This window comes from Alligator mississippiensis, chromosome 4, assembly GCF_030867095.1.
Source record: "Alligator mississippiensis isolate rAllMis1 chromosome 4, rAllMis1, whole genome shotgun sequence".
NCBI classification, from domain to species: Eukaryota; Metazoa; Chordata; order Crocodylia; family Alligatoridae; genus Alligator; species Alligator mississippiensis.
In genome coordinates, this window is record NC_081827.1 from 138,823,679 (window position 1) to 138,850,981 (window position 27,303).

Consider the following 27,303-nt stretch of genomic DNA (forward strand, 5'->3'; position numbering starts at 1 on the left):
GCTTTTTGCATACTTTCTAGACCATCACAAGTATAACAGGAGTTACACTACCAATATTTTCTATGCAGTTTTTAACTGAAAGCTAATGTGAAAATGTTGGAGCCTGGACCAATGTAAATATATTAAATTTAAGATTATTTTCAAATGTTGTTTAAATAAAAAATTAAGTTCCTTCTCCTGGAATTCCCAAAGGGTACATTTATCCTTCTGAGCCATGATTTAATTAGATTATATTTTATTAGACATTCTTTACAAATTTTAAAATACTGCTATTTTACATGCACAGAAAGGGACCCCCCCCCCCCCAGTTTGAACTGTATGTAAGCATTCATTTAAAAACAACCACAAAAGAGGAACAGTTTGACATTAACAATGTACTCGATATGTATATCTAAAGTGCATTATGTTACAAAAAATATATAGAAGGTCAGCAGCACCAAGATATGTTCACAAAATAAATACACCGGTCAACAAAATAAATTATGATAAATGCAACAATAATAATTGTCTAACCTTAGCACAAAAAAAAAAATTCACAATAACCAGATGTGCAGTTTCAGAGAGCAATGGGAAGGAAGGGAAGGGCAGAAGAAGGCTTATTTGGAGCATTTACAGTATTTACAAACAATAAATATTTTAACACTTTTTATATGTTCACTATTACAGAATACTGCAATATGTTTTCCAAAGGTCTCGACTGAAAATTTCAGCCCCTCCTGCAGAAAAAAGAGAGAAAAAAGTGGAAAAAATTAATTTTCCTTGTAAATAAGTGGACATAAGATTAATAGTAACAGCACGACAAGTAATATAGGCTGTGCCTCACTATTAAATATTCCCCCTAGGAAAAGCTGATTAACAGTGCTGGGCTACTAGGATTTTTTTAAGACTCCTGTATGGTGGTTTCAACACAATACTAGCAGCATGAGGAATTGCAGACTGCTTTCATGCAGCAGCCGAGTCTATACCATCTGCAGCTGTATGTACACACAGAGGTCAGAAGGAGACTGCCTCATTTAGGTCTTGATTCTGGAAGATGCTTCAGCATAAGTCTACCTTGAAACTTGGAAACAGCCTTTCCCAAATTAGTGAGCCTAGTTAGGTATGTGCTTAAGCATCTTGTATGTTGGGGTCATAAAACTCTGTTTCCTAAACAGATACCAAACCACATAAAATAAAGTGAAATAATGAGAAAATAAAGTGGAATAATCGGCCCAATTCAGCAGCCAAATCTCTGAATCTGAATCAAATCAGGAGACCCTGTAATCTCTCTGAATTGAATCGGAACCCTCTGAATCAATTCGGAGAGATTTGATGATTTGGACATAGACATAGCTTTAAATGTTTTTTCTACATACCTCAAGGTACCAGGTAGCTCATGAATGCTGAGATGCTGGGGCAGATGGAGGGTCCCACAGGAGTGCGGGGGGGGTCCCCAGAGTGATCGGCAGCAGACCTGAAAGTGGACCAGAAGCACTTCCAGTCCACTTCCAAGTCTGCTGTGGAGCGCACGGCTTGGTGACTGATGCCTCCTGGGTCTGGGGGGCACCTGGGGTCCCCCTGAAGCTGATTGCTGAGCCGGGGTGGTGTGGGAGGAGGAGTCCCCCGCACACTTGCTGGCAGTACTTCCGGTCCACACCTGAGTCCACCACCGAGCATACGGCCTCCTCCCCCCCCGGGCGCTTGTATGGGATGCTCCATCCGTCCCACTATCACAGTGTTCATGAGCTGTGCCTTGTACCTTGAGGTATGTAGAAAAAACATTTAAAGCTGTGTCTGTAGCCGAATTGCTGATTCTCTGAATCGGCATCGAATCTTCAGATTCGGATTCGGCCAAATTGAATCAGGACAGTGATCCAAATCAATTAATCAAATCACTGTCCCTAATTTGGGTGGAATCCAAATCAAATATGGCTCATTTTGCACACCCCGACTTATTAGGTGCCACTGACAGGCTGGTTTAAGTTCTGTAATCTTCCCTTCCACCATGAATTTATAAGGTTCAAAACAGAATCCCAGCTATCCCTGCTGTATATGACTTATGATGCCCTATATTTTAAAATATTTTCTAATACTGGAAATGCTGAAGGGATTTTTCCCCTCTATCACTCTGAGCAGTACATTTTAGCAATTGTATGTTAGTTCCCTAGGAAACGGCTATAAAATGGGATTTGATTGGCCATATTGTCAGAGCGATTGCCAAAGCTGTGGGTAGAGTTTCACATGGCAGACGTGTGTGGGTGAAAAGCACACAAAAAGACAAATTCTTGACAATTTAAGGGTTTTTAATCTGGGTAATGAAAATTAGATTACACTTAACATGAGGGAGGTTACACTTTTGAAAGGTTTCTTAGGCAAATGGTTAGAAATCATTTAAACTAATTGGACTGGGAACATAACTAGGACTCCTGTAAGAAAAGGGTATTTTTTTTTCTTTTTTTCTTTTTATTTTTTTTTAAGTGACTGGAATAGAAATGTTAGCATGAATACATTTTGGTATAATTATAGTGCATAGTATTAATTGTATATCTCTTTCATATTTATAATTGCTACATACTGAAGATTATGTACATTATATATGTATAAAATTATACACATATATACATTATATGTATATAACCTTCAGTATGTACATGTACATTTAAGCATGTGGTGTTCTGATAGTTGTGGATTAGGTTTTTAGGCTTTGTCTTACAGTTTGCGATAAATTGAAGCTCAGCCATGGGTTCCATACTACTAAAATCTGCAGTTTGTTCGTATCCCAGTTTGTTGGAATTATTGCAAAATCACCTGTCTGCCCTCCCTCCCTCCTCCTACACACACTTCCCCCAAATTGATCCAATGGAATTAGGAAGCAAGTCCGTTGCAGTTGGGTTTCTGATGTGGATCTCAAATTGTGGGTTCAGAATTGGAGCAGGGGCATCAGACTGAGATCTTCAGGTCAAGGTAAACTAGACAAAGTAAAAGTCAAGAGGTGATGTGAAAAGGGGCCTCTGAATTCACCTTTGTACTTCCCTGGTTTTTGCTGTACTGCACTTTGTATGGCCAGTCTCCCTACTCTGTGTCATAGTTTACTCAGAGTTACGATAGGTTAAAAGGGATGACAAAATGTAGTATAATCAGTTTGGTATTGGGATATTCTGGCCATTCCCCTCTTTCCCTAGTCACGCTTGCTATCAGAGCCAGCAGATTAACTGGGTGCATTAGAGGACCATGTTTCCATGGGGATATATATCAGAACCAGACACCATAAACTGAGCTGTCCTAAGCCTAACATCCAATGCAAAGTTATGCCTATGCACCAGATAATCTTGCCCTCCTTCCTAAAATGTATTGGTGGGGGAGGGGTGGGTTTGAGCTGTCAATTCACACATAGCACTAGCATGTGTACCTAATAAATGACTTGGGTTATTAAGTTAAAAAAGATGATGTCATATGTCATTTCCTGATTAAATTAAATGTTTCAGGCTGACAGTTGTTTTAATTTAAGGTATAGAAAGGATACTTTGTGCCAGCTCACTTGGATAAGACCGGGCCAAAAGCATGCTTGCTATTTGATTGCTAGAAGCTGAACCTGTCTGTTATGCTCTATGCTCTGCACAGGCGGTATTACAACAGGTACAACAGTTACAACAGGTAACTCTTGTTTTATGGATGTCTTTACAAAAACAAAACAAACAATAAACTATGCAGGACTTTACAATTAAGTCTTCCAAGCATGCAGTCCTTTCTAAACTCTAGTACTCTACAGGCTAATATTGCAATATGGGCAATAATGCTGAGAAGCTAAAGCCAAATCTATAATGTTCTGTAAAGTTAGGTTTCCTTGAGGCATACAAGGGCCCATTAGAAATTTTGGAACCTTAACCTAGGCAGAGCTTTTGGTTCATTTTACAGTTCCCATAGGGTAGAAAGGCAAATGATAACCTAATAAGGAAAATTACAAAAAAATTTTAAAAAATGCCTTGGAAGTGTTTCCCTATCACTTATAAGTCTGCATATGTGTCCATTTGAAGACAGGAACCCCTCAGTGGCCACGCTAGCTTCATAAAATTTGTTCCAACTCCTAGATACATCAAACACCTGTGAAGAGAAATCCTGGGACTTGCCTTTCTTAAGTTACTGGATAAAAAGCAGTACCAGTTAAAGTGCTGCTTATTGAGAGCTTTATTAAGCACATGTTGACTTTCTTAACTCTAGGGCACTAACTAAATCCCAATGCTAAATTCTTTATGCAGGCTCTAAGTGAGGCTTGCTGCTGGACTTCAGCTTCCATGGACTCCAGTGGAAATTGAGGGTATGGGTGTATTGCAGGACTGGGCCTGTAACATTTAAATAGAAGTGCTGCATTTTAGTAAATCCCATAGCTGGCATCCTTTTTTCAAAAGATTTTCTGTAAAGTGAGGAGACTCTGTTTTGTGTTCAGTCAAAGTGAAAGGGGAGAAGCAGACAGAGAGTAGTTTTGAGGGGGTTTTCTACCTTATTTTAAAAACTAAAGTTCCTTTTGGAATTTAATGCTTTGTACACAAAATGGTTCAATCTCCAACTTGAACTGATAGGTGGAAGCAGGCTATCAGCTCAGGACATCTAAAAGAGACTCTGAATTACCATGGCCCTTAAAACCTTCATTGTCATACATGTGGAAAACAAGTCTCCAAGCATAATGCTCAACATTTTTCAGCAGCAACGTAATTGTTTCACAAGCTGGCAGAAAGATGGAGCAGAATTAAAAAAAAAAAAAAAAAAAAAAAGTCCTAATGGCAGGGGACATTTTATGGAAAAAGGCTGGTTTGTGTTGTTCGCAGATATTACTTAAGAGAGAAAAACTTTCCTTGTTCTCCCCTAAGGTGAAACAGTAAAAAAGAAAAACTGTAAAGTAAGGATAGGAAAGTTGCCAAAAAAGAGGGTGGGGGGGGGAAGAAAACCTATTCTGTTTTCTTGAAGCAGGATTTTAACTAAAGCTCAAAGCTCTCATTCTGCTAAGCTAGAAGTATGGCACCAAAATCAGAACTGAAGAAACTCAAAGTAAAATCAGCCGAGGACGTTTCAATTGATAGGAGGTGTATTCCTTTTTCTGAAATAACTCTAACTATAACCTCTGTTTCATGAAACTCTCTTCTTTGTGACAACAAATTTATCTAATCCCTGCCCAGAAATGAGTTGATGTATAACAGTGGGGGAGTTGCTGCACTTTTGTGCCTCAGTCTCTGAGCCAGTACCACTGAAATGATGTTTTTCTTTGAAAAGCATTTTGGAGTCATTCAGTGATTTTCAGGGAATCATTGTAAGGTGTTACAAGTTATTCTCAGAAAACAAGGAGAGCTCCAGATTTGTTTGAGGTATAGGTAAAATATGACAATAAATATATTATATAGTATGTTCCTGCTAAAGTATTAAGTGGAATTACCTTAAATTGTGATCACGTGTAGTATCAGAGATTTCCAAGAGGGGGAGCCCTTTGTCTCCACTACCAGGTACTCCAGAATTTGGCCATGTTGATCGAGTACGCCTCTTTTTCTTTTCTTGTTCCTTGCGTTTTCCAGGCTTTGCTTTCTTCCTCTTACCAGGTGCTTTCAGGGGCTGCTCCTTGTATGTTTGAGCTTTGTTTGTCTCCTGAGTTAGGTATTTGCCTTCATCTTCACTGCCAAATCGAACTGGGTAGTTCTTTGTGTTGGTAGCAGGCTTAGGGTTAGGAGAAACCTCAGAAGTAGCCCGGATCTCTGCTGTGTTCACTCCCTCGATTAAATTTTGGAGGAACATCCTTCTTCGTAAATCTTGGATAGATCTCCCTTTGTCATGCAATAGTTGATGCTCTGATACAGCTCTCTTACTAAAATAAAAAGGAAGGAGGGGAAAAAAACACTTATAATTTCATTATTGCCTACTCCTTGACAGAACTTACCTTTTCTTTGGCAGTTGTAGCTACAGAGAATGCTGTACCAGCTTTCAAGCTTTTAATGTATTGGCTAAGTCAGAAGGTAGGATCAAACTCCCTGCAGAAAGGGGAAGAACCTCTAAGCTAGTAATAATTCTCTGCTGACCCATTACACACATCTGGACCTGTACATGGATTAGTGCTCTGTTCTAGGACAATGTTTCTTAATGGTACAAGGCACTGTAGGCACTAAAGCAAAGAAGGCGGTTCCCAAAATTAGGAAAGGAACAGACCTGATAGGAAAAAATAAATATTTGTAGTGTAGTCTGGAACTCTGTTTATGCAATATCATTTCAGTATCAATTTTTTGCTCTGTCGAAGTGCTTTCTATATAAAAATTCAACTTACCCCTGTGGCTCACTAAGTGTGATTGCTGCTACTTAATGGAAAAAAGATTTCTTTGAACAAAGTGATCAAATCCGGATGCCTAAAAGTTGTGTGCCAAAATCTACATTCAGATATCTAAACAAGTAGCCTGGCATGCAGAAATTGTGAGCATTTAGCAACTAACACTGACTGGTTCTCAGCCACTTGTGTAATGATGCTTTTATGCACCTTATTGTTAAATCCCCAATTTTAAAGTTTTAACATAAAATTCTGTTCTGTACTGCCTGGATCCAGCCTGTGCATTGCACTAGTTCTTCCCCGTGGTTCTTCAATCTTTTTTTTTTCTTCCATATATTGCTATTCCTTATATTTCCAAAGATGCTGTATTGTTCATTTTGGTTCGTTAGCCTGTTTGAGGAATTATAAGATGACTTAACTAAAAGCCTTACAAACAGTTTATACTAGCTAACAAAGTAGAGTAATCAGAAACCTTTCAGAAATGGATGATCCAAGAGGTGTCTGGACAATAAATAACCATGAGAAAACACACTCCTTTTTCTTTGGTGTGGGAAGGATGCACAGCTGCACTATGAACCACAGAAAGTGCGCAAGCTGGGATTAAAGTTATGTTCCCATGAATGCTATTAACCAGTAATCCTTCCAGCTTGCCTTGCCTTGATGTACTGAGATTGGCTAGCACAAATCTAGTCACATGTAGTAAGTATCCTGATTCCATGAGAGAGGATCCATAGCCAAAGAAAATGATTTCTGTGTCTTGCCTGTTTTGTAGTAATTTGATCAGTAGCTGATGATGCACAGTTGTTTCTGAATATAGACAAGGTGGGTGAAGACACACAACTTTTTGCGTGAATAGTCCCACTCCATCAATTACCATGGCAAAGAATGGAGTTTCAAAATGTGGCAGGGTATTATACTATATATGAAATGACCAAGAGCATTCAGCCCCTTCTGAACTGTTTGCCAAATGCAGGAACATGATTATGTAATCAGTCATAGAGTTGCATGTACTTTGGCTCCACACAACACAGCTTTATCAGAGGAGAATTTATCATGATTCTGATGTAAAGTGATATATGGGAAACATTTGCTCAAAACTGTATCCAGATTCACTCTAAAGGTTCATGAAACAATATTTTGCCAAGCATTTTCTGAGTTTCAAGAATTCTGTAACAAGATGTTTCAGAGGACCTCAGATTTTGGTGCCAGCATTTTTCATAGATTTCATAGACATTAGGAGCTGAAGGGACCTCATGAGATCATTGAGTCCAGCGCCACCCCCCTACAGCTCCCCTCACCCCCGGCCGCCATAGGCAGTAAGTCATTTGGGATCAAGTGATCCCAGCAAGAAAAATATCCAAACGTTTTTTGAAAGAGTCCAGAGTAGGTGCTTGCACCACCTCTGGGGGGAGTCTGTTCAGAACCCTGGACACTTGCACCATAAAGAACTTTTTTCTTATGTCTAGTTTAAATCTCCCTTCCTGGAATTTGTGGAGTTTTGTATGCTACTTCCTTCGAAGCAAAAATATAAGAGCATGATACTGAACTGGTGTATATGAGTATGGCCTCATTTCCTTCAGTGGAACCATTTTCATGAACACTAGTTCAGGATCTGGCTCCACAAGACAAAAAATGAACCAATAATCAGACATTCAGCAATACCTTTCTGAATGCTACTCTAGTCACTCTTACGGCCTTTTTGGTACCCTAGCCACACTCACCCTGATACTCCAGGCTGTAAACTTTTGCTCCATAGCAGTAGTCAACAGTCATCTTTAGCTTGATTAGATCAGGCTGACTCATACATATGGTATAAAACCAGCACCTTGCTCTTCTGAGATTGGCATACTTTTGTCATGGTTGCCAGTCTATCCATTGTGACTCACATCACATTCCTAATTTCAGTACTGTATTTTCCCAGGATATTTTCATGGGAAATGTAGTTATCCTCCCCCCTCCCCCTCCTAGTTTATAAAAAGTATACAAAGTTTTAGTGCTTTACTGTGTTTAAAATAGTATGTTTTATGTGATGAGCAAAGCTTTCCTTTTGCTTCTTATAAACTACTGGGGATAATGTGTTTTTTTATCACAGAGAACCGAAAGCTGCCTTAATCCTGTAATGTATATTTAGTCAATCTGCCCACTGTTACAAAATCTGGAATCTTAAAAGGCTGTCATTACAGGACTTTTGATTGAAAAGTAATTCTATTTTACATAACTTTAACCTAGAGTTTTGATTCCAATGCAAACAATACAGTCAAACAGTATTACAGGACCTACATCTTACTTGAATATACATTTTCAAAATAATCCATAAATTGACATGTGAATGGGTACTGTGCCAGGAGAGGGTGGGTGTCAGTGTAAACGCCTGTCTGACATTTAGCATGCAAATCTGACCCCAAACAGCATTCTGCTTTCCAGATAATTGTATAACATTATATAGTGTTACATTTCACATGACTTTTATTACCCAGTCAGACTTGAAGATTATATTTTGCCTTTTTTTGTGCAGTGAGAAATAAGTCTCCTGACTTGAAAAAGATATGGTAGATGTAAATTCCTCCCGTCCCCACCCCACCCCACCCCACCCCATAAAGTCCTTCAAATAAATCCTCTACTTCTAAGACATGAAGAAGATTCTTGTAGGAGTCCTTCAGAGAGGCATTCCATAACATAGATATCAACAATGTGATTAAAATGCCCCCTCCTCCCAGTCCCACAAAGTACACTGAGTAAGAAAGGGGATGGAAACTGAATTGTATTCTCAGTCTCTGGAATGACTTTATTTGCTCATTCATTGTGTAAGTGAAACTACATAAGAGATTTCTAGTATTAGCATGGAATAAAGTTAGGAACTATTAGGATGTTAGGGTCAAGATGACCCACTAGAGGTCCCTTCCTTCCTTCCTTTTATGAAATATACTTCTCATGAAAAGGAAGAGTTTGCCTCCAGCTTAGTGCAGTACATGTTAAGCTTGCAAGTGGTAGGTACTTTTGAGAAAGATGGAGATGATGGTTTCTATTTGACTAAACACCAAATTAATTGTCTTGTACCAGAATACTACTAGTAGCTATCTACCTTTATATCTCATGGGGAAAAATACACTTAGGCTCAACATTATGAATGCAGAACTTGTGAATGTTATACTGTATTTTGGAAGTCATATTTCTTTTTACATCCATTCTTATTAGAAAGCTTCCTTTACTTTCTTCCCTTCTTTTCACTCTTTTGTCTGTCTGCAGCATATAAAGCTTTGGCTTTCTGTCTCGGGTAGTTTTTAACTGCATCATTACCCTAACTGAATATTCATCTTGGAGCTGACCAGAAGTATCTCAATTTGTAGAAAGATTTCAGTTGCAATTGAATCTGTCCCACTCAGATCCAAAGCCACTCAGTCCTGCTCAGGATTGGACCCTTAGTTAATATCAACTGGAAAAGTATTTGAAACAGATTTGGAGATGTGATGATGCAAGCAGATAAAAATATCTAATTTCACTCTGAGGCATTACTTGGTTTCTAGACATTTCTTGAACAGCTAAAGCATTTATATCATATAATAGGCCCTGCAGCCCTTACACGGGCAAACTTCCCACTCGCTTCTATGAGACTTGCCTGAATAAGGTCTTTAGAATAGAGCCTAGATCATTTTTTTATTATTGTGAAAAGCACAGTAATAATGTGATTTCCAATATTGTAATCTACTACTGGTTTAAATTTGTGCTGAAGTCATGTCCATGCTTAAGTAAGTTATTAACCATTAAGCCTAGAAACAGCTTGTGGTGATATTAAAACAGGATATATGTTTATGTGTGGTGTTAGTGTTATACCCACATGAATGCCACTGAGGGACAGCTAAATGTTTTCTTGTGTGCATTTTACATGCCATAGCATAGAGGGGATCAAGAAACCCTTTTTGACAATTTAGCACCTACTTTACAATTTAGCTGCCAGGATGGGATAAGGAGAGAAAAAAATCTAATCTTGCCACATAAGTGCTGAAACGACACACCAAGGCAACAGGCATTTTCTACTAAATCTTGAAATTTAAACAAAAATTGGCATTGTTCCAATTCACCATTTTTTAGCCAAGGAGACACTGTATTTAATTCTGATTTAGGGGTTTTTTTTAGTATATTGTTGTTATTTACATAAACTCAAACTTGGATTGTTTTCACAGCCGAAGAAAACAAAATGGTTTAATAATAATCATTTAAAAAATAGTTCCAAGTGTATATTGCACAGTAGTGTGAAACAGCTAGATGTTAATGGGAAGAGTAGTGTTACCATCATTACAATGTTATACATGATTTGCCTTAGGAGATTTATAATAATTTTGATTTGGTGCCAAAGTTCAGACATGTCTAAAGTAATTTTACTTGGGGTGGTTTTTTTTAATTGGTGGAGGAAGTGATATATAGAAAGCTTGTCCTTATGTACATTACTTGAGCAGTTGCAAGGAAGCCCTCCTGAACTTGATTCAAGGTACTGTCTGTGAAACTTTCCTCTAAACAAGTTGATAACCTTTCCAAACTCTCTCTCCAACCTGCCTGTTTCTTTTGGACTTGGAGAAACATCAAGTCCTACCAGCTGTCCTTGACCCCTTCACTGGGCTGATCATAGAATATTTTATAGTGAACTAAACTGCTACAGACAGTGAATATACAGGCTGTTGATCTCAGGTCATTTCTGTGGGGTTCTTTCCTGCACTCCCCTTACTATTCACTGATATGACCCAGACCAATTGCTTTGGAAGAGGGAAAGGAAGGAAGACCTTTCCTGAGCATAACATCCCAAATCAAGTTGTCATTTGTTTATAAAAATGCTTCTGTCTCTGAGTCAAATAGCGACTCCAATTGAAGAACTTAGTGTAAAGCAGTCGAACAGCACACCTCCCCCCATTTTATAGGTACTTTTTTATTGTAAATCTAACTAGTGAGTCCCTTTATTGACATTTATCTAGCTTGGCTCTGTGCCAGTACACCTAAATTGCTGCTCCGGTACATAATGCAAATTTATCAAGTAAAGCAGGATGCAAGATTAGTTTATCAGAGACACACAAATACCTCAAGATACTAGAGAACCACCTAGGTGTTGCTCTTCTACATAACACTGAGGCTTCTCAGGACAACACGCAATCATACACCCCGGTGTCTTACAGGGTCAGAGAACCATGCATTATCCTTCATTCCCCCCTTCTTAAACAGTCCTGGTTAGATACCTTGTGCAGGTAACTTTTGAAGCCACCAGCCCGGGTGGGTAGCTCTGCTGCTGGAGAGCTGGGAGCATGCGAAGAGTTGCGGACACATGTGCTGCAGCTGCAGCCCGCTTGCCCTCCCCACTCCCAGCAAAGGAGACACTTACTGCCTGCGGCTGATGCCCTCCACCGATCTCCCGCAGCAAGGCACGGAGTAGCTGAGCAGGAAGACGGCGAAACTCCACTGCTGGAACAGCCTGGGGAACATGGTCTCCTCCCGCTGGGACCTGCAAGGGAAGAGGGGGTCAGCGCTGCCGGCTCCGGCTCCGCCGAGAAGGGCTGGCCCCGAGGGCTACCCCAGCCTCGACACGGGGGGAGGGAGAAGAGGGAAGGAGAGGAGAGACGAAAAAAGAAAAAGGAAAGAAAAGAAAAGGAAGGGGAAGGAGAAAAGAGAAGAAGAACAGAAAAAAGGGAAGGGAAGAAAAAAGAAAAGAAGAGAGGAGGAGAAAAGAAAAGAAAAAAGGAAAACCAACTTTTTAGCTCTCGCTTCTTAGAGATCAGCTGCTCCCAAGTTTGCTCAGGCTCCCTCCCTCCCTCCCTTCTCCGCTCGCTCTCCAAAAATAATGGGAGGCGATCGTTCTCCTAGTAATAAAAAAAAGGAGCTGGCTGGGCTCTGGCTCAGGCTCAGGCTCGGGAGCGTGTTTACATGTCTCCCGTAGCAGCTTGGCCCTGACTCTGTGCCCGGGGGGCGGGGGGCGTTGCAGGGCAGGTCCCCTTTTCCAGAGGGGAGAAAAGGTCCCAGACAGTAAAGTTGGTTTCGTGTTGGGCAGCGCGGGTCCCTGGCGGGGGGCGCTACCGGGGAGAGCCCAGCTCCCCCTCGTGCGGCCGGGCGGCTCCGTGCCCGCCCGCCGGGGCTCGCGCCCGCCGCGCAGGTTGTGCCGGCCGGCGCTGGGCTGGGAAACCTGCCGCAGGAGCCAGCGGCTCGCGAAGAGATGGCGTCCTCGGAGCATGTGCCGAGCCCAGCCCGAGCAGGAGCCCGCGGCCGCAGGGGGAGCTCGCAGCCCGGCGCGCGGGGAGCGCACCCAGCCCGCACCCCTCCGGCCGCGTCTGCGGCACCTCTGCCCTGCGGCCGGGGCTGCCAGCCGGGGGCCGCGCTGCCTTTGCCTCCGCACGCCGCCGCCGCTGGGCCATCCTTTTCACTGGGAAGGAGGGAGGGAGGGCAGCCGGGAGAAGGAGAAACTTGGTGAAAAAAGTCGTCCCCCCCAGCAGGGAAATGCCACCAGCTCGGGCGCTCACAAGAGCGGTGGCAGTTTTGGGGGGTCTTTTTTACACCGAAAGAAAAGCAAACGCTTGTGAGAAGCAGCGTGGCACGAGGGCGAGCTCCTGGAGTACAGCTGGGAACAGCTGGAGCCCGGCCAGAGCCCTTCGTGCTCCATCCCTCACACACACACGGCCTGGGCTGTGAAGCCAGCCGCCCCCCTCCATCCCTGCTCCCTGCTGCGGCAAGGGTAGGATTTTTCCATAGCACTTATGTAAAATACTACTACTACTACTAATAAAAATAATAATCACCAAGGGTAACACAATCCGCCCCTGTTATACAGCCTCCTTGCGCAAGCAACTGCCCCCGGCTATTGTGCAGGCTGGGAGGTGGCAGGGGAGGGAGAGAGATGCAAAGGAAAAAGGAGAAGAAACAAAAACCCGGCGTGGTTTTTATTTTTTTGTGTGTGTTTGGGTTTGGTTGGATGCCCCTTTCTCCGAGGCAGCTCCCCCTTCTCACTCGGATCCTCTGGTTTCCCAACGCCCCCCGGCTCTGCGGCCACACACCCGGCACATGGGCAGACCTGTTTGCCTGGCACCAGGAACTCCAGCGTGGTCCCTGCCGCTAGGAGTCGGTGCAGAAGTGCCATTGGTTTCAAGCCGGGCTGGGAAGAAACTTCAAACTCCCTCCCAAACCTTCACGTAGCAGTGTAACCCTTTAGCATCTCTTTTCAAAGAGCCCACTCTGCAGAAAGGGCAGCTTAAAATAAACCCCATGGTATCATACCTGGTAGCAACCTGCAGGTTGGGTTTTCGCTTGCATAATAATAACAATAATAACAATAATATCCCACCGCGAAGCCAAATTTCAGCCCACACAGGCAAGTAAAACTCCAGCTGAAAAGGGCTGACGCTTGCAATCATACCCAAAGCATCGCATCGCTCGTGCTATACAGAAATTCACGGGACACTGTATAATGAATAGACTTTTTTTTATATCTACTCCTTAAAATAATTGTAGCCCCCTCCTTACAATGCACCCTCTCCACCACCCACTAATAAATCTGCGACTGGTGTTAATAGCAAACCGTCTATCATATCTATCTATCTATCTATCTATCTATCTATCTAGATAGATAGATAGATAGATATATTTCGAATTTCCTCTCCCCCACAAATTAAAAAAAAATCCCCTTACAAACTCAAGAAAAATAAATAGTCCCTTATAAACTTGGAATACCGAAGTTTCCTCACAATGTATTACTTCACCTTTTCCTTGAGTTACAGCCTTCTGTGCCTTTCAGAGCTTGCCTTGGCCAAAAGAGGTTGCTCTTCTTAGCAATCGCTTCCAAAAAAATATATTCTATCTTTTTCCCTCCTAGTTGTTTTTAAAGTGAAATAAATCAAAATGGAAAAGATTTTTAAAGCAATCCAGCCCTAGAGGAGCTGCATGTAAGAGATGAATTTGGGAGGAAAGTGTCTGAAAGCAGGTGCTTTTCTCTCCCTTGCTGCCTCTTTTTATTGCTAGGGGAAAAAGAAGGCTGTCCTCTGAATATATAGAGGGAAACCCTTTTGCCATAGCCCTTTTTGAATGAGAATAACTCGTGACATCATTAGTTACCTTCCCATCACCTCTCCCTCCAGGCTCAGGTGCCACATGCCTCAGCCCTCTAGTCTGGGGCGATGCTCGAGGGGGGAGGGGGGGAGGATTTTCTCTCTCTCGGATCTTGCTCTCACGGATCCTGAACCTTTTTAGCACTTAGGAGCCAGGAACCGACCCAGATCTCAGTGACCTCTGTGAGCATGTGGGGCTCCAGCAAACCCAGAGAGCTCCTACCACGCATCAGACCCTCTCTAACACCAGGGATGCTGGATGATGATCTCAGGGAAGTTACTTCCCTGGCATTTTTGTGTTGAAACCCATCATTTCCAAGCATATGGCTCAAGAAGGGGGGGGGGGGGGCACCCTGACCACCCTGACCACCCCCTGAACCAGCTCCCTCTAAAGCTTTCCCTGTTTATATCTCAGCGGAAAGGAGCTGAGCTCTTGGTCCTCCGAGCTGCCTGGGGACATCAGTACTTGGCTCAGGGCTTCTTCAAAACAGCAGCAATCTCGATCTAGTGATGTTTTAGCACAGGGTCAACCCGCCCTGCCAAAGATCCAGGCTTGGGGAAAGGGAAGTTTTCTTTAGATCAAGGTCACTCATGTCTTGCTAGAGCCTTACCTTGTGTCTCAGACAGAGGCAATGCCACGGTCTTACCAAGGAAAACGGGGTCCTGCCGCTCTGGGCAGCAATTCTTTCCTTTTGGCCCCCGTCAATGCGAAGAAATCCCAGCCTTGAAAGCCAACCAGAAAGTTAACTAGCTTGTGGAAGCACCTTTCTTTCCCAAACCCCCGGGGCAAGTCAAAGCTTTTCTCTGTTGAAATCTTATGTTTTCTCTTTGTCTTCCCTCCCTCTATCAAAGACAATGTACGTTGGAAAGATGCCCTTGAATCATTGCTGGCTGGCTACGCCTTGATTTTTTTTTTTCCATTCAAAAAAACCCAAACAGGCGTAAATCAGTTTTCCTGTAGGAAGTTGACCTGGGAGCTTGGCTAAGAAAATTGGCATCCTGACATAACATTTAAAAAAAATGTGGAAAATGGCCGTGGTCTGTGTGGCTGGGTGAGGAAACCCACTTTCCTACGGGACTGTGTTTCTTTCTTTCTTGCTTTTTGTTAACACTTAGAAACAGCCCTCCTCCAGGGTGGGGAGAAGGCTTTGACTCCAAGCAGACTTGCTCCGCAATGGAAACTTCAGCCAGGCTCAAAGAACAAAAGCAAACAAGCAGGGCAGGTTCAGCTAATTTGAATCGAGTTATAACAACATCCCTGGAGGAGAAGGGGGGAGAAGGGGAAGAGAAAAATGAATTGAAAATCCTCCCTGCTGTCTCTAAAAGCAGTGCCGCTTAGGAGCACTGCGAGCTTCACCTTCTGGTTTAAGAGCAGCCCCTCCCTGCCCCTTCTCACGCTGTCCCCAACAAGGCAGCTGGGTGACTTCCCCCAAAGGAGCTCTGTCCTTTTAGCAGCTGCACGCAGGCTGTCATCACAGACCAGGAGCTGAAGCTTTTCCCCGAGAAAAACGGTGATCAGAGAAACCTATTCATGCAGCCTGACAGTTTCAGGAGGCTGCGTGCGGAGGGGGCATTTGCGGAGTAGGGTCTGCCAAGGAGGGGCGCTCCCCGGGACTTGCGGGAATCCGGGTGTCGTGTAAGTCAGGCTCCGGGAGGAAGAAGCCAAGGCGTAAGCGCTCGGATTGCACTGAAGGCAGCTCCGCTTGCTGTGCATCCCTGCTCGCAAATGCTACTGGCATGCCCCTGCCCCTGCCCATGCCCCCCTTTTGCATGACCTATTGTTGTGCTCTTCCCGAAGCAGAAACTGTGGTGTCTGTTGTGAACAGCACTTCCTCCCATTTACTGACTTCCCTCAGATCCCCCATGCCAACTGGGTCCCAGGTAAGAGGAGTTTCTCAAGCAGGCTCTAACTTCTTTTACTCGGGTGAGGAGATCGCTTATAGGGAAAACAAAGCGCCATCAGCAAGACCCAGAAGTTTCCCTGCACTGGATCTGTGCATAAACCCTCTAGATTATTAAGCAAGGAGCCAGCCGCTCACCAGAACTGCCTTTCTCACTCCCAGATACAGTCGGAACTCCTGCAATTTAGCTATTAACACGATGCCCGGTTTATTTAAGCAGTATGTATTTCATTTAATGCAGTCAAGCAAAAAAAAAAAAAAAAAAAAAAAAAAAGGTTGTGTGGAACTGAATTAAGTTTTGCCAAATTCTGCTGTCTGGTTCCTAGAATCTAGTAGACACTGAAACAACTAATTTTCAAATTTGAGGGCAAGGACTCAGTTATTATTAATTCATAAAGTCTGTTCCTACTATATATAGTTCCATGGTGAATGCAGTTGGCATTCGGTGTTGGTGTAGACTGTGGATTATGGCAAGACTCCAGAGGATAAAAATCAAATCAGATTGTGGCTCCGATGGAGCTTTGTGAGTGCGTTGGACTGGCTGGTTAAACCCAGTGAGCTGTCCATGGTGGTTAAGGACTTCTTGATTTAGTTTTCCTCCTGTCATAGCAAGTCTCAGACCACCTTCCTATAGGTGTATTTTCTGCTAACATCATCCCTGTGGTGCCTTTCTGGTGGTTTTGAATACAAAAGGCATTTCTCCTCACTGGAGAAGGTACACATGGGCCATTTTAAAGATATCACCACATTCTGTATTAATGGCTCTATAAGCCTGTCCTTCGCAGGGGGGTGGTGGAGATGGAGAATTAATAGGACTTTTCCATTTCTAACTACACTGTTTCTACTTAATCATAAATCCTAGGCAAATAACCAAGAAGGTATTTTAGGTTCCTCTTCTAAGCAGACATACAAATATACATGGATCAAATTCTCATCAAAGTGCTAACAACAGCTAAGGGTCTTTAAGTATTTCCAGTATATCACCTCATAATCACCCTTAATAATTTCTAAAATGTTTACATTTAGAGTCCAATGCTCTTGGCCAGGTCTTTACTAAGCCCACATTTTCTTAACCTAATTTTGTTTGTTTGTTTGTTTTTGCCTGAGCATAACTTAGACCTCAACAATGGGAAGGAATGCAGCTGTCCCATTTAACTTATACATAATTGATACTGAGTAGGGCTGGCTGGAAAACAAATATTCCATTTCATGAAAAATTCTGAGGTTTTAACATTTGGTTTTTTTTTCCACTGTGGAACAAAAAACATCCTTTTTAACATTTTTCAAGAGAAGAAAGAGAAGCATGTATCTCCTACCCCAGAATAGTTCAGTGCACTTATCTTGGATGTGGAGACCAAAGTTAAAGTCCCTGCACATCCTGATTTGGACCCCTAACCACTATTTACTGGCTTCTGGGGTGCCTGGCTCTCTCAATTCCATCTTGGACCTGAGATTCTTTCTTAATTTATTTTTGATAAACTAACATTTTTCAATAAGAAAAAAACATTTAGGCAACATAGCTCTAAATTTTCTAAGTTTGTCAATCCCCAGGCTGCGGCCTGGTGGTGGGCCATGGCAGGTCGGCTGTCTATCCACAGCAAGGTCGGCTGCCGCAGCGCCCCCAGAGCCAGGCAGAGAGGCCACAGATCCTTCCACAAAACCCATGGCAACACAGGGTTTGGCCCACCTTGTAGCCGGGGGTGGGGTGGGGGGGACAGTATCCTTACCTGTCTTCTGGACAGAAATTCTGGCCATGGTTGGCTGTGACTTCTGGGCTGTGATTTGCCAGGTTGTGGCATAAAAACTTTGGGAATTCCTGCTCTAAATAAGCAATGGATTCTGAGAAGCTTACAATTTTGGATAAACTTGAATTTTGTAGAAAATTTATAGAAATGTACTCTTCCATTGTATGATAAGTGATGAGAGACTGAAAATGGGAAGGAAAGAATTATTTTTATGAAAGATGAATAAACCTGACCTAACCAGATCATTTCCCAAATACAAAACTCAGAAAATGTTGTGTTAAATTGTGGTCTCAACAGAGACTATGGATTCTTATCCCATTACCTAGACTAGCTTTTATAATTCAATATGTTAATTGCTTTTTTTTTTATCCCTATTGACCTATTCGGCTCACTTTTGCCTTCCTGCAATTCCCCCGCCCCCCCCCTCCCCCCACGCCCCATCTCCTCTCTTTTTAAATTCCCTTACATTCCCTTCTATTTAGAACTCCTGTTTCTGCATGGCAGTTCATAGCATCTGATGAAGTAAGCTGTTATCTACTAAAGCTTATGCTGCTTTGAACCAGGTAGTTTCTAAAGTGCCACCCTGCCCTGCCTTCTGGTGAAAGCACAAATATACATTGCCCGCTAATCAAGGTGACATTGACAATATCACAGGGGAATTTAAATTGACGTCTCAAGGTGCACCCTCAACTCATCATGCTGAAAAGAACATTATCGGTTGCCACTGTCTCTTTATTATTATTGCAATTATTTCAACTGAAGTGCAGGACATTACACTTGTCCTTGTTAAATTTAATCTGGTTAATTGCAGAACATCTGTCCAGTCTATCCAAGTCATTCTGGATCCTAGCCGACTTGTTGAGGAGAGCTTTAAATTAGGCATGTCCAGGAGCTGGGGAGAAGGTTCTGCGACTGAAGCAGAATCCACTAGCCACAATGACACACAGGAGGGCATTCAAACAATAGATGTCCAGATGGGGTACTGACATCTTGAGGCAGTTATGTATCAACCTTACAGTGCTTTCATCTAGTCTGTATTTCCTCATTCTCATTAATGAGAATGTCCTAGGAGACAGTGTCAAAGGCCTTGCTAAAGCTGATGTATATCACATCCACTGCTGTCCTCACTACACAGAGTCTGTCTCTTTATTACAGGAGGAAATCAGCTCAACATGACTTACTCTTGGTGCATCTGTGTGGCTTGATGAATCCATGCTGGTCTTTTAGGTGCTTTGCCTAGGAGGGCAGCTTCAGTGTTTTGTAGATGTTCCAACACCTTTTGCTTGTTTAAAAAAAAAAAATTGAAAGACCTTGACAGGCTTGGGCACACTTCTGAGAGGATTGTGATGGTGAAGGCTAGAATGGGCATGAATGCCTATACAGCACCAAATGGCTACATCATCCTTGGAATTACCATAGATTAAGGGTATGGACAAACATATATCTGGAGTTGTTTCAAAAGGGGAAGAAGGACTGTTGTCCTGAACTGTGCAGCAGCTGGTGTGTCCTAGCAATTACATCTGCTCAATTACATTTGCTACAATGCAAATGTAGCAAAACAGCTCCAGCCTTCACACTGCTTCAATCAGAGTTAAAGTTGGAGCAGTATTGTTACTTTGATATTGCTCCTGGCTTTTCCCCATACCTGTTGGAACATGACAGCAGCTGTATGCTCCGAAGCAGCAGCCCTCCTTTCCCTTTTGAAATAACTCCAAATGTATTTTTGTTCCTACTATAACTTTGAGTTCAGTTTGGCCCAAGTCTTAATCCATTCCCTGCTCCACCCATAACACATATGGGCACATATAGCTACAGAGCTGACCTGCAACAGCAAGCCTGACAGGGTAAGGCTCAACAACTTGCTGGATCAAGAAATAAAGGTGAAATCCACTCCACTCCACTTCTCCAACCCAGGGCCAAGCTCCTGCTGCTCTCCCAGCCTGGGAGTGAGAGTAACCATTGCAGTCTTTTTCTGTCAGTTGTGCGGAACCAACCCGTATTTGGTTCTGGTAGTACTGGCACACAGGTTTCCAACCCCACCCTAGGGCAAAACCCCAGCCAGCCCTTAGTGCAGCCCATATGGCTCTTGTTAGCATGGATATCATTTCTGCATCAGGTTGTCTTTAGATAAATTCTCCTGTTTCTGCTGTCCCCCAGCCTAAGCATGCCTATGTAGCTTAAGTAATCTTCAAGAGTGAAATTCACCCTAAGTGACTAATTCAAGGTTGGTAGAACCCAGAAGATCTGATTAGAAATGACCTGCTCTAGGCATTATTAGTCACAATCCTCTCCACTGTTCTATTTCAGAAAAAGACATTTAACATACTTGCTAGCTTGTTTTGGGTAAAGCCAAATGCATCTCTGTTAGGTGCTGAAAATTATCTTGGCTTTTCAGTAAGACCAGCATTTAGGATCACAGGCTATGGGATGCCAAAAAGACTTTGAGCTACTAAATAGCTTCTTATTCAGGTGAATGGACAAGATCCTAGAATCACAGAATTGGAAGGAACCTCAAGGGACGTCTAAGTCAACCCTCAAAGTATTCTTGTAGGAAAAAAACTCCCCAACCCCCCAGCATGTTACCACAGCGCACACATCTTCCTCTGCCCATCTTTTTGTTTTATATACCTTTTTGCATCTTGGAATACCCTTTGAGGCCAGAACTGTCTTCTTTGTATCCTAACTATAAAGCCCGGCTGCTGGAAATCCCCATTCAGTCATACATAAGGGGAAAAAAGAATGTGCAGTAGGCAGTGGAGCAGCATATGTTGCTTTGCATTGAATCCAGTAAGGTGTTCATGTTGTTTTGCATTGAATCCAGTAAGGTGTCCATGTTGTTTTCACCAGACATTTACTGCAGCTGTGTGAGACTAGCAGCAGTACCAAAAACTAGTCATATCACCAGTCCAGGGTTGGTTTGTCCTGACAATTTAAGCACACTGCCTTGATTGGCAGATCACACACAGCATGCGCCCTCTGGTGCCTGCCACTTTAAGAGGCTTGAGCAGGCTGTGGAGCAGCTGGCAGGTGTGTTACGGCCTAATGAGGTGGTCACATGACCACAAGAGGGCTCCTGGATTTGAGGATGGGTCTGGGCAGCCTCAGTATAAATCCAGGCCCTCAGAGATAAGCTGACTGTAGGGATGCTGCTGGAGTAACATCATCCAGCTAGCGTAGTGCTGCTCTCAGAACACCTGGTGGTCAAGGGTAGGAACTATGGGGATGGAGGAGGTTCCTGGTCCTAGGGAATGACCTAAAATGACACCCCGCTAGGGTTGAATGGTGTGGCAGGGCTGCCTGTGATGGGGTGGTCCCCAGGAAATGCCACACGGGTACCTTCCTAGTGAAAAGTGAGTATGGGGCACCGTATAGCCTCAGCCCCCATGACCTAGTGGATTACCTTGTAGAGGGGACAGGCGAGGGGTCCAGGCAGGTCATCAGAGGCCTGAGACCCAAGGGGCATAAGGCCTAGTGGCCTCAGTGAGGGGGAATGTGTGAGTAGGCTGCCTAGTGTAGGGTTTGCATGGGCAGGTTTGAAGGACTGTGCATAGGCCGGCCTTAGAGATTGAGTGAGCTGCATTTGGAGGGGCCTGAGAAGGTGAACCCATATGAGAGGACATGGGTTAGATGCTCAAGAACCTATCCAGGAAACCCTCAACTGGTCAATGCTGGGGCCAGGACCAGAGCAGTCAAAGGGCAAGGACACCCACTGCATGGGACGTCCAGAGCCAGGGGCCTGGAGTTCTGACTGGTCTAGAGGTGAGGCCAGGGCCTACAAGGCCAAAGGTCCCAGAGGGGGCTGCTGCCAAGAAGGAAAGGGGTCTAGGGAGTTTGCAGCCTTGCATGATGGCAGAGGTTATGCTGCCTCACTAGGAGGGACCCAGGTCAGGGTCTAACATGTCAGACTGGAATGTAATGGGGCCCAGTGTGGGGCTGCAGCCATGTAGTGATGCCATCTGCGAGGCATGGAACATAGTGTACAGATGGTATGGAGCTGTGTATTATGCCCTTGGCATCGGGCAATAAAACGGACAGCCTCCTGCCTTATAAACAACTACTTCCAAAGTTACATCAAAGGTGAGGCAGGTGGGTAGACTGCCATACATTTATCCTAAGACATCTACCATGTTGCTAACACAAAGTAAAAGGAGAAAATTTTACTTCAGCATCTGCAGATGTAAGGAATAGCAGTAAATCATACTACTGAGGAGCCATGAACCATGAAAACTATTGTATAAAGCTGCTAACAAAGGTTTTGATCATGCTTGTTTATGAAGTATTTCATATGGAAGTACCATACGTCCATTCTGAAAATAAGTGTGGTATCCGTGCAGTCCACTGGAATCTCATTAGCAAGTCACGATGAAGTGCTTTTCAGTACCTATGAGGAAGACAGTTTGCACAACATAAATTTAAGTCCCAGTCCAGTGATGACAATCTTATTATTGTTTTGGATGCTCAACTTCAGGTCTGGGCTTGTATTTAGGACAGTTTACTTATTATGTTTCAAAATGCTTTCACTTTTTTTCTAAGTGAAATTCCTGGGCCTGTTTTGATAAACATAGAAAAGTTACATAAGTCACATTTTTTATGTTATTTAATGTTAAATGATATATGACCCATTGAAAATTAGTAGCTTCATCTGCACCTCAGAGCTCTTCTAATACATTTTAATTATTATTGAGTAATATAGTAGCATCTAAAGGCTACAATAAAATATCAGGGCCTATGTTAGGCACTATGCTGCCAAATTGGAGAGACTTGCATCACATGGTGTCACAACAAATAGGTGGGTAACTGTAACACAAAGATGCTTTTGCCTAAACTAGATGTGGTGCAGAGCTCATTATCATTCTAGCTGTTATTGACACTTTGCATCAAGAAAAAAACAAGTCTTCAGCAAATCCTGCATTTGTGCAGGAGTTGAACTGAATGATCCCGGAACTCCCTTCCAACCCTACTATGAGTTTGTTTCATAAATAAATGATGCCATAGGAGAATTAATGGAGGAAACACTAGGATGAACAGGCAGTAGAAGCTGGCAAAATGGATGAAATAAAGGTGGTAGTTGACAAGGCAATGAGAGAAGATTATCCAAAAAGGGTGGGACTATATTGTGATAGGTCTTAAAGATAAAGACAATACTCACTGCATTGTTCCAGTGAAGGTGGGGAAGGCAAAGGACCTTATAATGTGACTAGAATAACTAGCATGGAAAATGATATTGTTCTCTTTGAATGGGGGAAAGGATGCAATAGCTGAAGCCCAGGAGGAGTTGATGCATGTCTTAAATACTTTGCATTCAGGGCTAAGAGAAAAGGCTGGGTCTGGGAGATGCTATGAAGGGAAAAACAGCGAGATTTGAATTCAGCCTAAATCCTAAAGGCATAAAGCTGGTAGCCTAAACTTGGGGAGTGAATAAGGCTCTGCTTTTGTGCATGATGAGGTCCTGGTACGTAACTCCTAGATGCCATAGAAATACCAAATTTCATACCATATTTACTCAAATCCAAGACTAAATTTTTCTTTAATCAATGGGAGAGAGGGGTATCATCTTAGATTCAAATATTGGCCTGGGGCAAGCAAGGCTATGGACCTGGCTCCAGGCCCAGTGCTAAAGCTGGAGTCACAGCAGCTGCCTGCCTTAGGCCAGAGTGGCTCATGTGGCAGGGGAGGGGGAGCATGGCAGAGGGAACATGGGGGAGAAAAACCCAGAGCTGCCACAGAAAGTAAGCAGTGGGAGGGGACAGGGAGTGGAGGAGACAGGCAGTAGGGAGGAGGAACAGGCATGAGCAAGGGAAGATGGTGGACATGTAGCACGAGGGTCCATGGGACAGGCAGTGGGGTGCTGGGGAGGCACCAGGGACAAGTGGCAGGGGATAGGAATGGGAGGGGGGTAAGAGGCAGGGAGGCAGGTGGTAGGGGTACATGTGGCAGGGGGAGGAGGTAGTGAGGGGCAAGGGGTGGGGAGCAAGGAGGGGAGGCAAGGGGAAGGGGGTAAAGGAATAGGGGTCTGGTCACCTCTCCCCCATTGCTTCTTCCTCTGCAACAGTTGGGGGGGTGTCTAATTTGCTAATTAGATTCTGTATATGGAAAGCGATAACAACTGTAATTAGCCATGTATAGAATTGAATTATTTGTGGGTTGTCTTAAACTGGAAGTCATTCTGGATTTGGGTAAATATTGTAGGGTGAAGAGGGAGGGGAGAAAAGAGTTGGGGCAGAGCCCTCTGTGGGGCCAATGAAAGGGGAAGAAAGGAAGAAGACAAGGCTCTATGGAATGAAATGCTGTCAATAGGATCACAGAGATGGGAGAAACCTTCATGGAGGGGGTCACAAAATGCAGTTTCAAGAAGGGAGTTGCTAAAGCAGTGTTAAAAGTACTATGGCCAAAAATGATGTAGGAGTAGGGGTCCTGATTTTAATCAAGAGGAGGTAAATGTCCATTCGAGAGCAATGGAGAGGGCAGAAGCGGGATTAGAAGGGGCTGCAGATGGAGTCAAAAGAAAAGAACATGGCGCACTAGTGTAAAGCATGAGTTCCTGTAATGTAGGGGTTGTTGTACAAGGGGCATGGATTTTTTTCTTTTTTGTGATATCATGTATCAACTATATAGTTGGGAGAGCAGTTGGACAAGATTTTGGTTATCAACTGCTCTTCCTCAGGTCCAGTGGAAGCTATAACCATGTAATTGAGGATAGAACTGGACTGACTTCATTCATACTTTTCACATTAGTCTCAACCAATATATATGACCTGTCCCTCTTTACCCCTTTGAATGTTCAGTTTCCCATTTTTGCACTGAATTTGCCAGCTGCATCCCATTTTGGTGCATCCTTCCATATTCTCATCTCATCACCATTTATGACTTTTCTGGGCATGTTTATCTTTATATCCAGTTTTATTATACATCTTCTCCTTTGTTCCTAGTTTAGATCCCTCCTGGATTATGGCACTTAATTCTTTTACAGTCTGAATGGAGGCACTCCTATCTGTAAAGCTATACAGATAGTGTAAGAGTGATGCTGTAGCTACAACAGTACACAAATTATACTAGAGGCAAGGGTTTTTCAAGGTGATATCTTTTTATTGGACCAACTATTCTTCAGCTAAGTGTGTGTCTGCTACTCCTGAGAATTTGTCTCAGCCTCTCCCCTCTGTTGTTTTTTGCTATGCTGTGCTTGGCTTCCTATGATCAGAGACCTGACAAAAACGTCTAGCATTCAAAAGTTTGTCTAACTTTGTCCCAGCTACATTGTTGATCTGATAAAAGATATTACCCTAAGAAATCCTGGCCTCTCACATAAAGCTGTACAGAAAGAAAATGATCTGTCCATTCACTTGAACCTGTCCAGTCAGATACTAGTTTAACAGCCTATTCCAGCTGCTTCTTGCTTCATTTATCCTCAGTACTGGCAGGCTCTCTGAGAATATTGCCTGAAGCAGATATCTTCTTGGTCAAAGGTTTCCAAGCTTCTCTGTGTACCAGTTGTTATTCCTAGGATCATCCACAGAGGAGCTCATTACAAATAAAATTATGCCCCACCCCTCTTTAAAAAAATGCTTTTGGGTCCCATGGCATGTTACTCCCCGCACCCCCACCCCAAATTGGGAAGAACGTGTTTTGACAGTCTCCCTAACACATTGCAACATGGGCGTGCTGATGCAATATTATGACACATATGTAGCAAGGACCAAGTTGGCAGAAAAAGTTGGCAGTGACCTCATTTTGAATGATTTGAAGTAACTTCTGATTTGCTTTGTTCTATCACACTATAATTTTTGGTCATCTTTTCATGCCATCAGGGACCAGTTTGGAGTACATTCTCCCATGGCATGAAGAAGGAAGATGCAGAATGTCTGTTTTGTAAAAAGAACAGGTTGGTAGCCACTCATGGAATAAAAAACTGCATGAAATCAAATATAATGGATAAAAAAAATGCCCTAACAGAACTTTACTACCTTTTGCAACTTCTCCATCTGTAGCAGTAGGCTATAATGTAAAAGACAAGAGTATATTATTCTCCTAGGTAGAAATTTTTCCCTGAGATTATTCTTTGTTTTTATATTCTGATACTCATTTGTAATATATGAGAATTCATTTGTTTAGTTGATAAGATTTTAAGAAAATAATAGATTTGATATTCAAATCAAGAAAAATAGTACTGTAAAGCGTAATACTTACTTTTTTTAAAAGAGAAAGGAGATCAAATACAGCAAAATGTAACTAAAAAGAATGCATCCAACAGAGGCAGTTTTTTGTGAATGGAAAGAATGGTATATATTCTGGTGTAGGAAGTTTTTCTTGGTTGCAGCAAAGCAGTGCTATGTATTGGTAGTTTAATTCATCCTACTTTTTCTTCTGAAACACCAGCAAAATTCTTTCTCTATGAAGAGACAGAGGAACAGGGTGGGAGGGAGTGGTAGCAGAAAACTGAAACTGGAAAAGTATTTATGATGAGAAGAAGTCTATTTAAGAAGACCTTTGCTAAGCCTTCTAAGTGACTGAGAAGGCTGCTTCTTTGCTAAGTAGTGCAAAGTGTCTGGAGATCTATCGTTTGAGCTGCTGACATAATTAATGATTTCATTAAGAGCATGAAAGGAGGCACTTGTATTCCTCCTGGCGCAGGCAGGCCAAGTTCATGTCTTAACTCTAATAACCAAAGTTGCTTTTGCCGATCTGGACTGTTGGTCCTCTTGTTGCAAAACAAAAATTTGAAAGCCAAATATTATACTGGGCTATGATACTTCCCAACATGTCAGGAGTGTGACATGCTTTAAATATAAGCAGCTACTATGGGTTATAGGTTGGCAGGAAATTTACCAAACCTTCAAACAACAATACAAATGGAAAAATGTTAACAGAAAAATGTGCTTTCTGAAATTCAAAGGAATCCAGTTTAAAAATTACTATTTATTACTTGTGGTTTTCACATTAGTTTTTCTAGTCCAGTGGTTCTCAACCTCAGGGCAGCCCTCTATATTTCTGAATTTCATGGCACCCCAGTTGAGAATCACTGAGGTAGAACTTAAATTCAGAAAAGGTATGAAGGGGGTGCCTTGAGACTAATAAGCCTGAGAACCATCCATCTAGCTGGTGCCAAGTAAGCAGGACCTGAATCTACCATGACCTGCTCTTTCTACTGTCTGCCACCCCCTGCCTGAGGGGGCAAGGGCAGCCCACACCACTGAGACTAATCATGTGAGGCTTTCTATGCTGGCAGCTGTCCCCACAACCCCTCCTGCCAGCCCCAGTAGCATGGGAGGAATGGATGGGATGAGCTAGGCTGCAAAGCATGGATCTGTCCA

At 42.9% G+C, this 27,303-nt stretch overlaps 1 protein-coding gene across 8 annotated transcripts; it reads right to left on the reverse strand.

Annotated features, from left to right (window-relative positions):
- Positions 1 to 218: 218 nt before the first annotated feature.
- On the reverse strand, positions 219 to 15,164 carry PTHLH (parathyroid hormone like hormone). Of its 8 annotated transcripts, none has more exons than XM_014606349.3 (4): positions 14,005 to 14,282; positions 11,643 to 11,762; positions 5,405 to 5,827; positions 219 to 716 (listed from the first exon to the last, which is right to left on the reverse strand). In XM_014606349.3, the coding sequence occupies exons 2-4, from the start codon at positions 11,741 to 11,743 to the stop codon at positions 707 to 709; spliced, it is 534 nt and encodes a 177-aa protein (XP_014461835.1). In that variant the 5' UTR covers positions 11,744 to 11,762; positions 14,005 to 14,282; the 3' UTR covers positions 219 to 706. The 8 variants fall into 8 exon arrangements, with proteins under 8 accessions (XP_014461835.1, XP_059582664.1, XP_059582663.1 ...); XM_059726681.1 differs by lacking the exons at positions 219 to 716; positions 14,005 to 14,282 and adding exons at positions 723 to 1,738; positions 14,961 to 15,164; XM_059726680.1 differs by lacking the exon at positions 219 to 716 and adding an exon at positions 723 to 1,738 and having other exon boundaries at positions 13,990 to 14,300.
- Between the last annotated feature and the right edge of the window lie 12,139 nt (positions 15,165 to 27,303).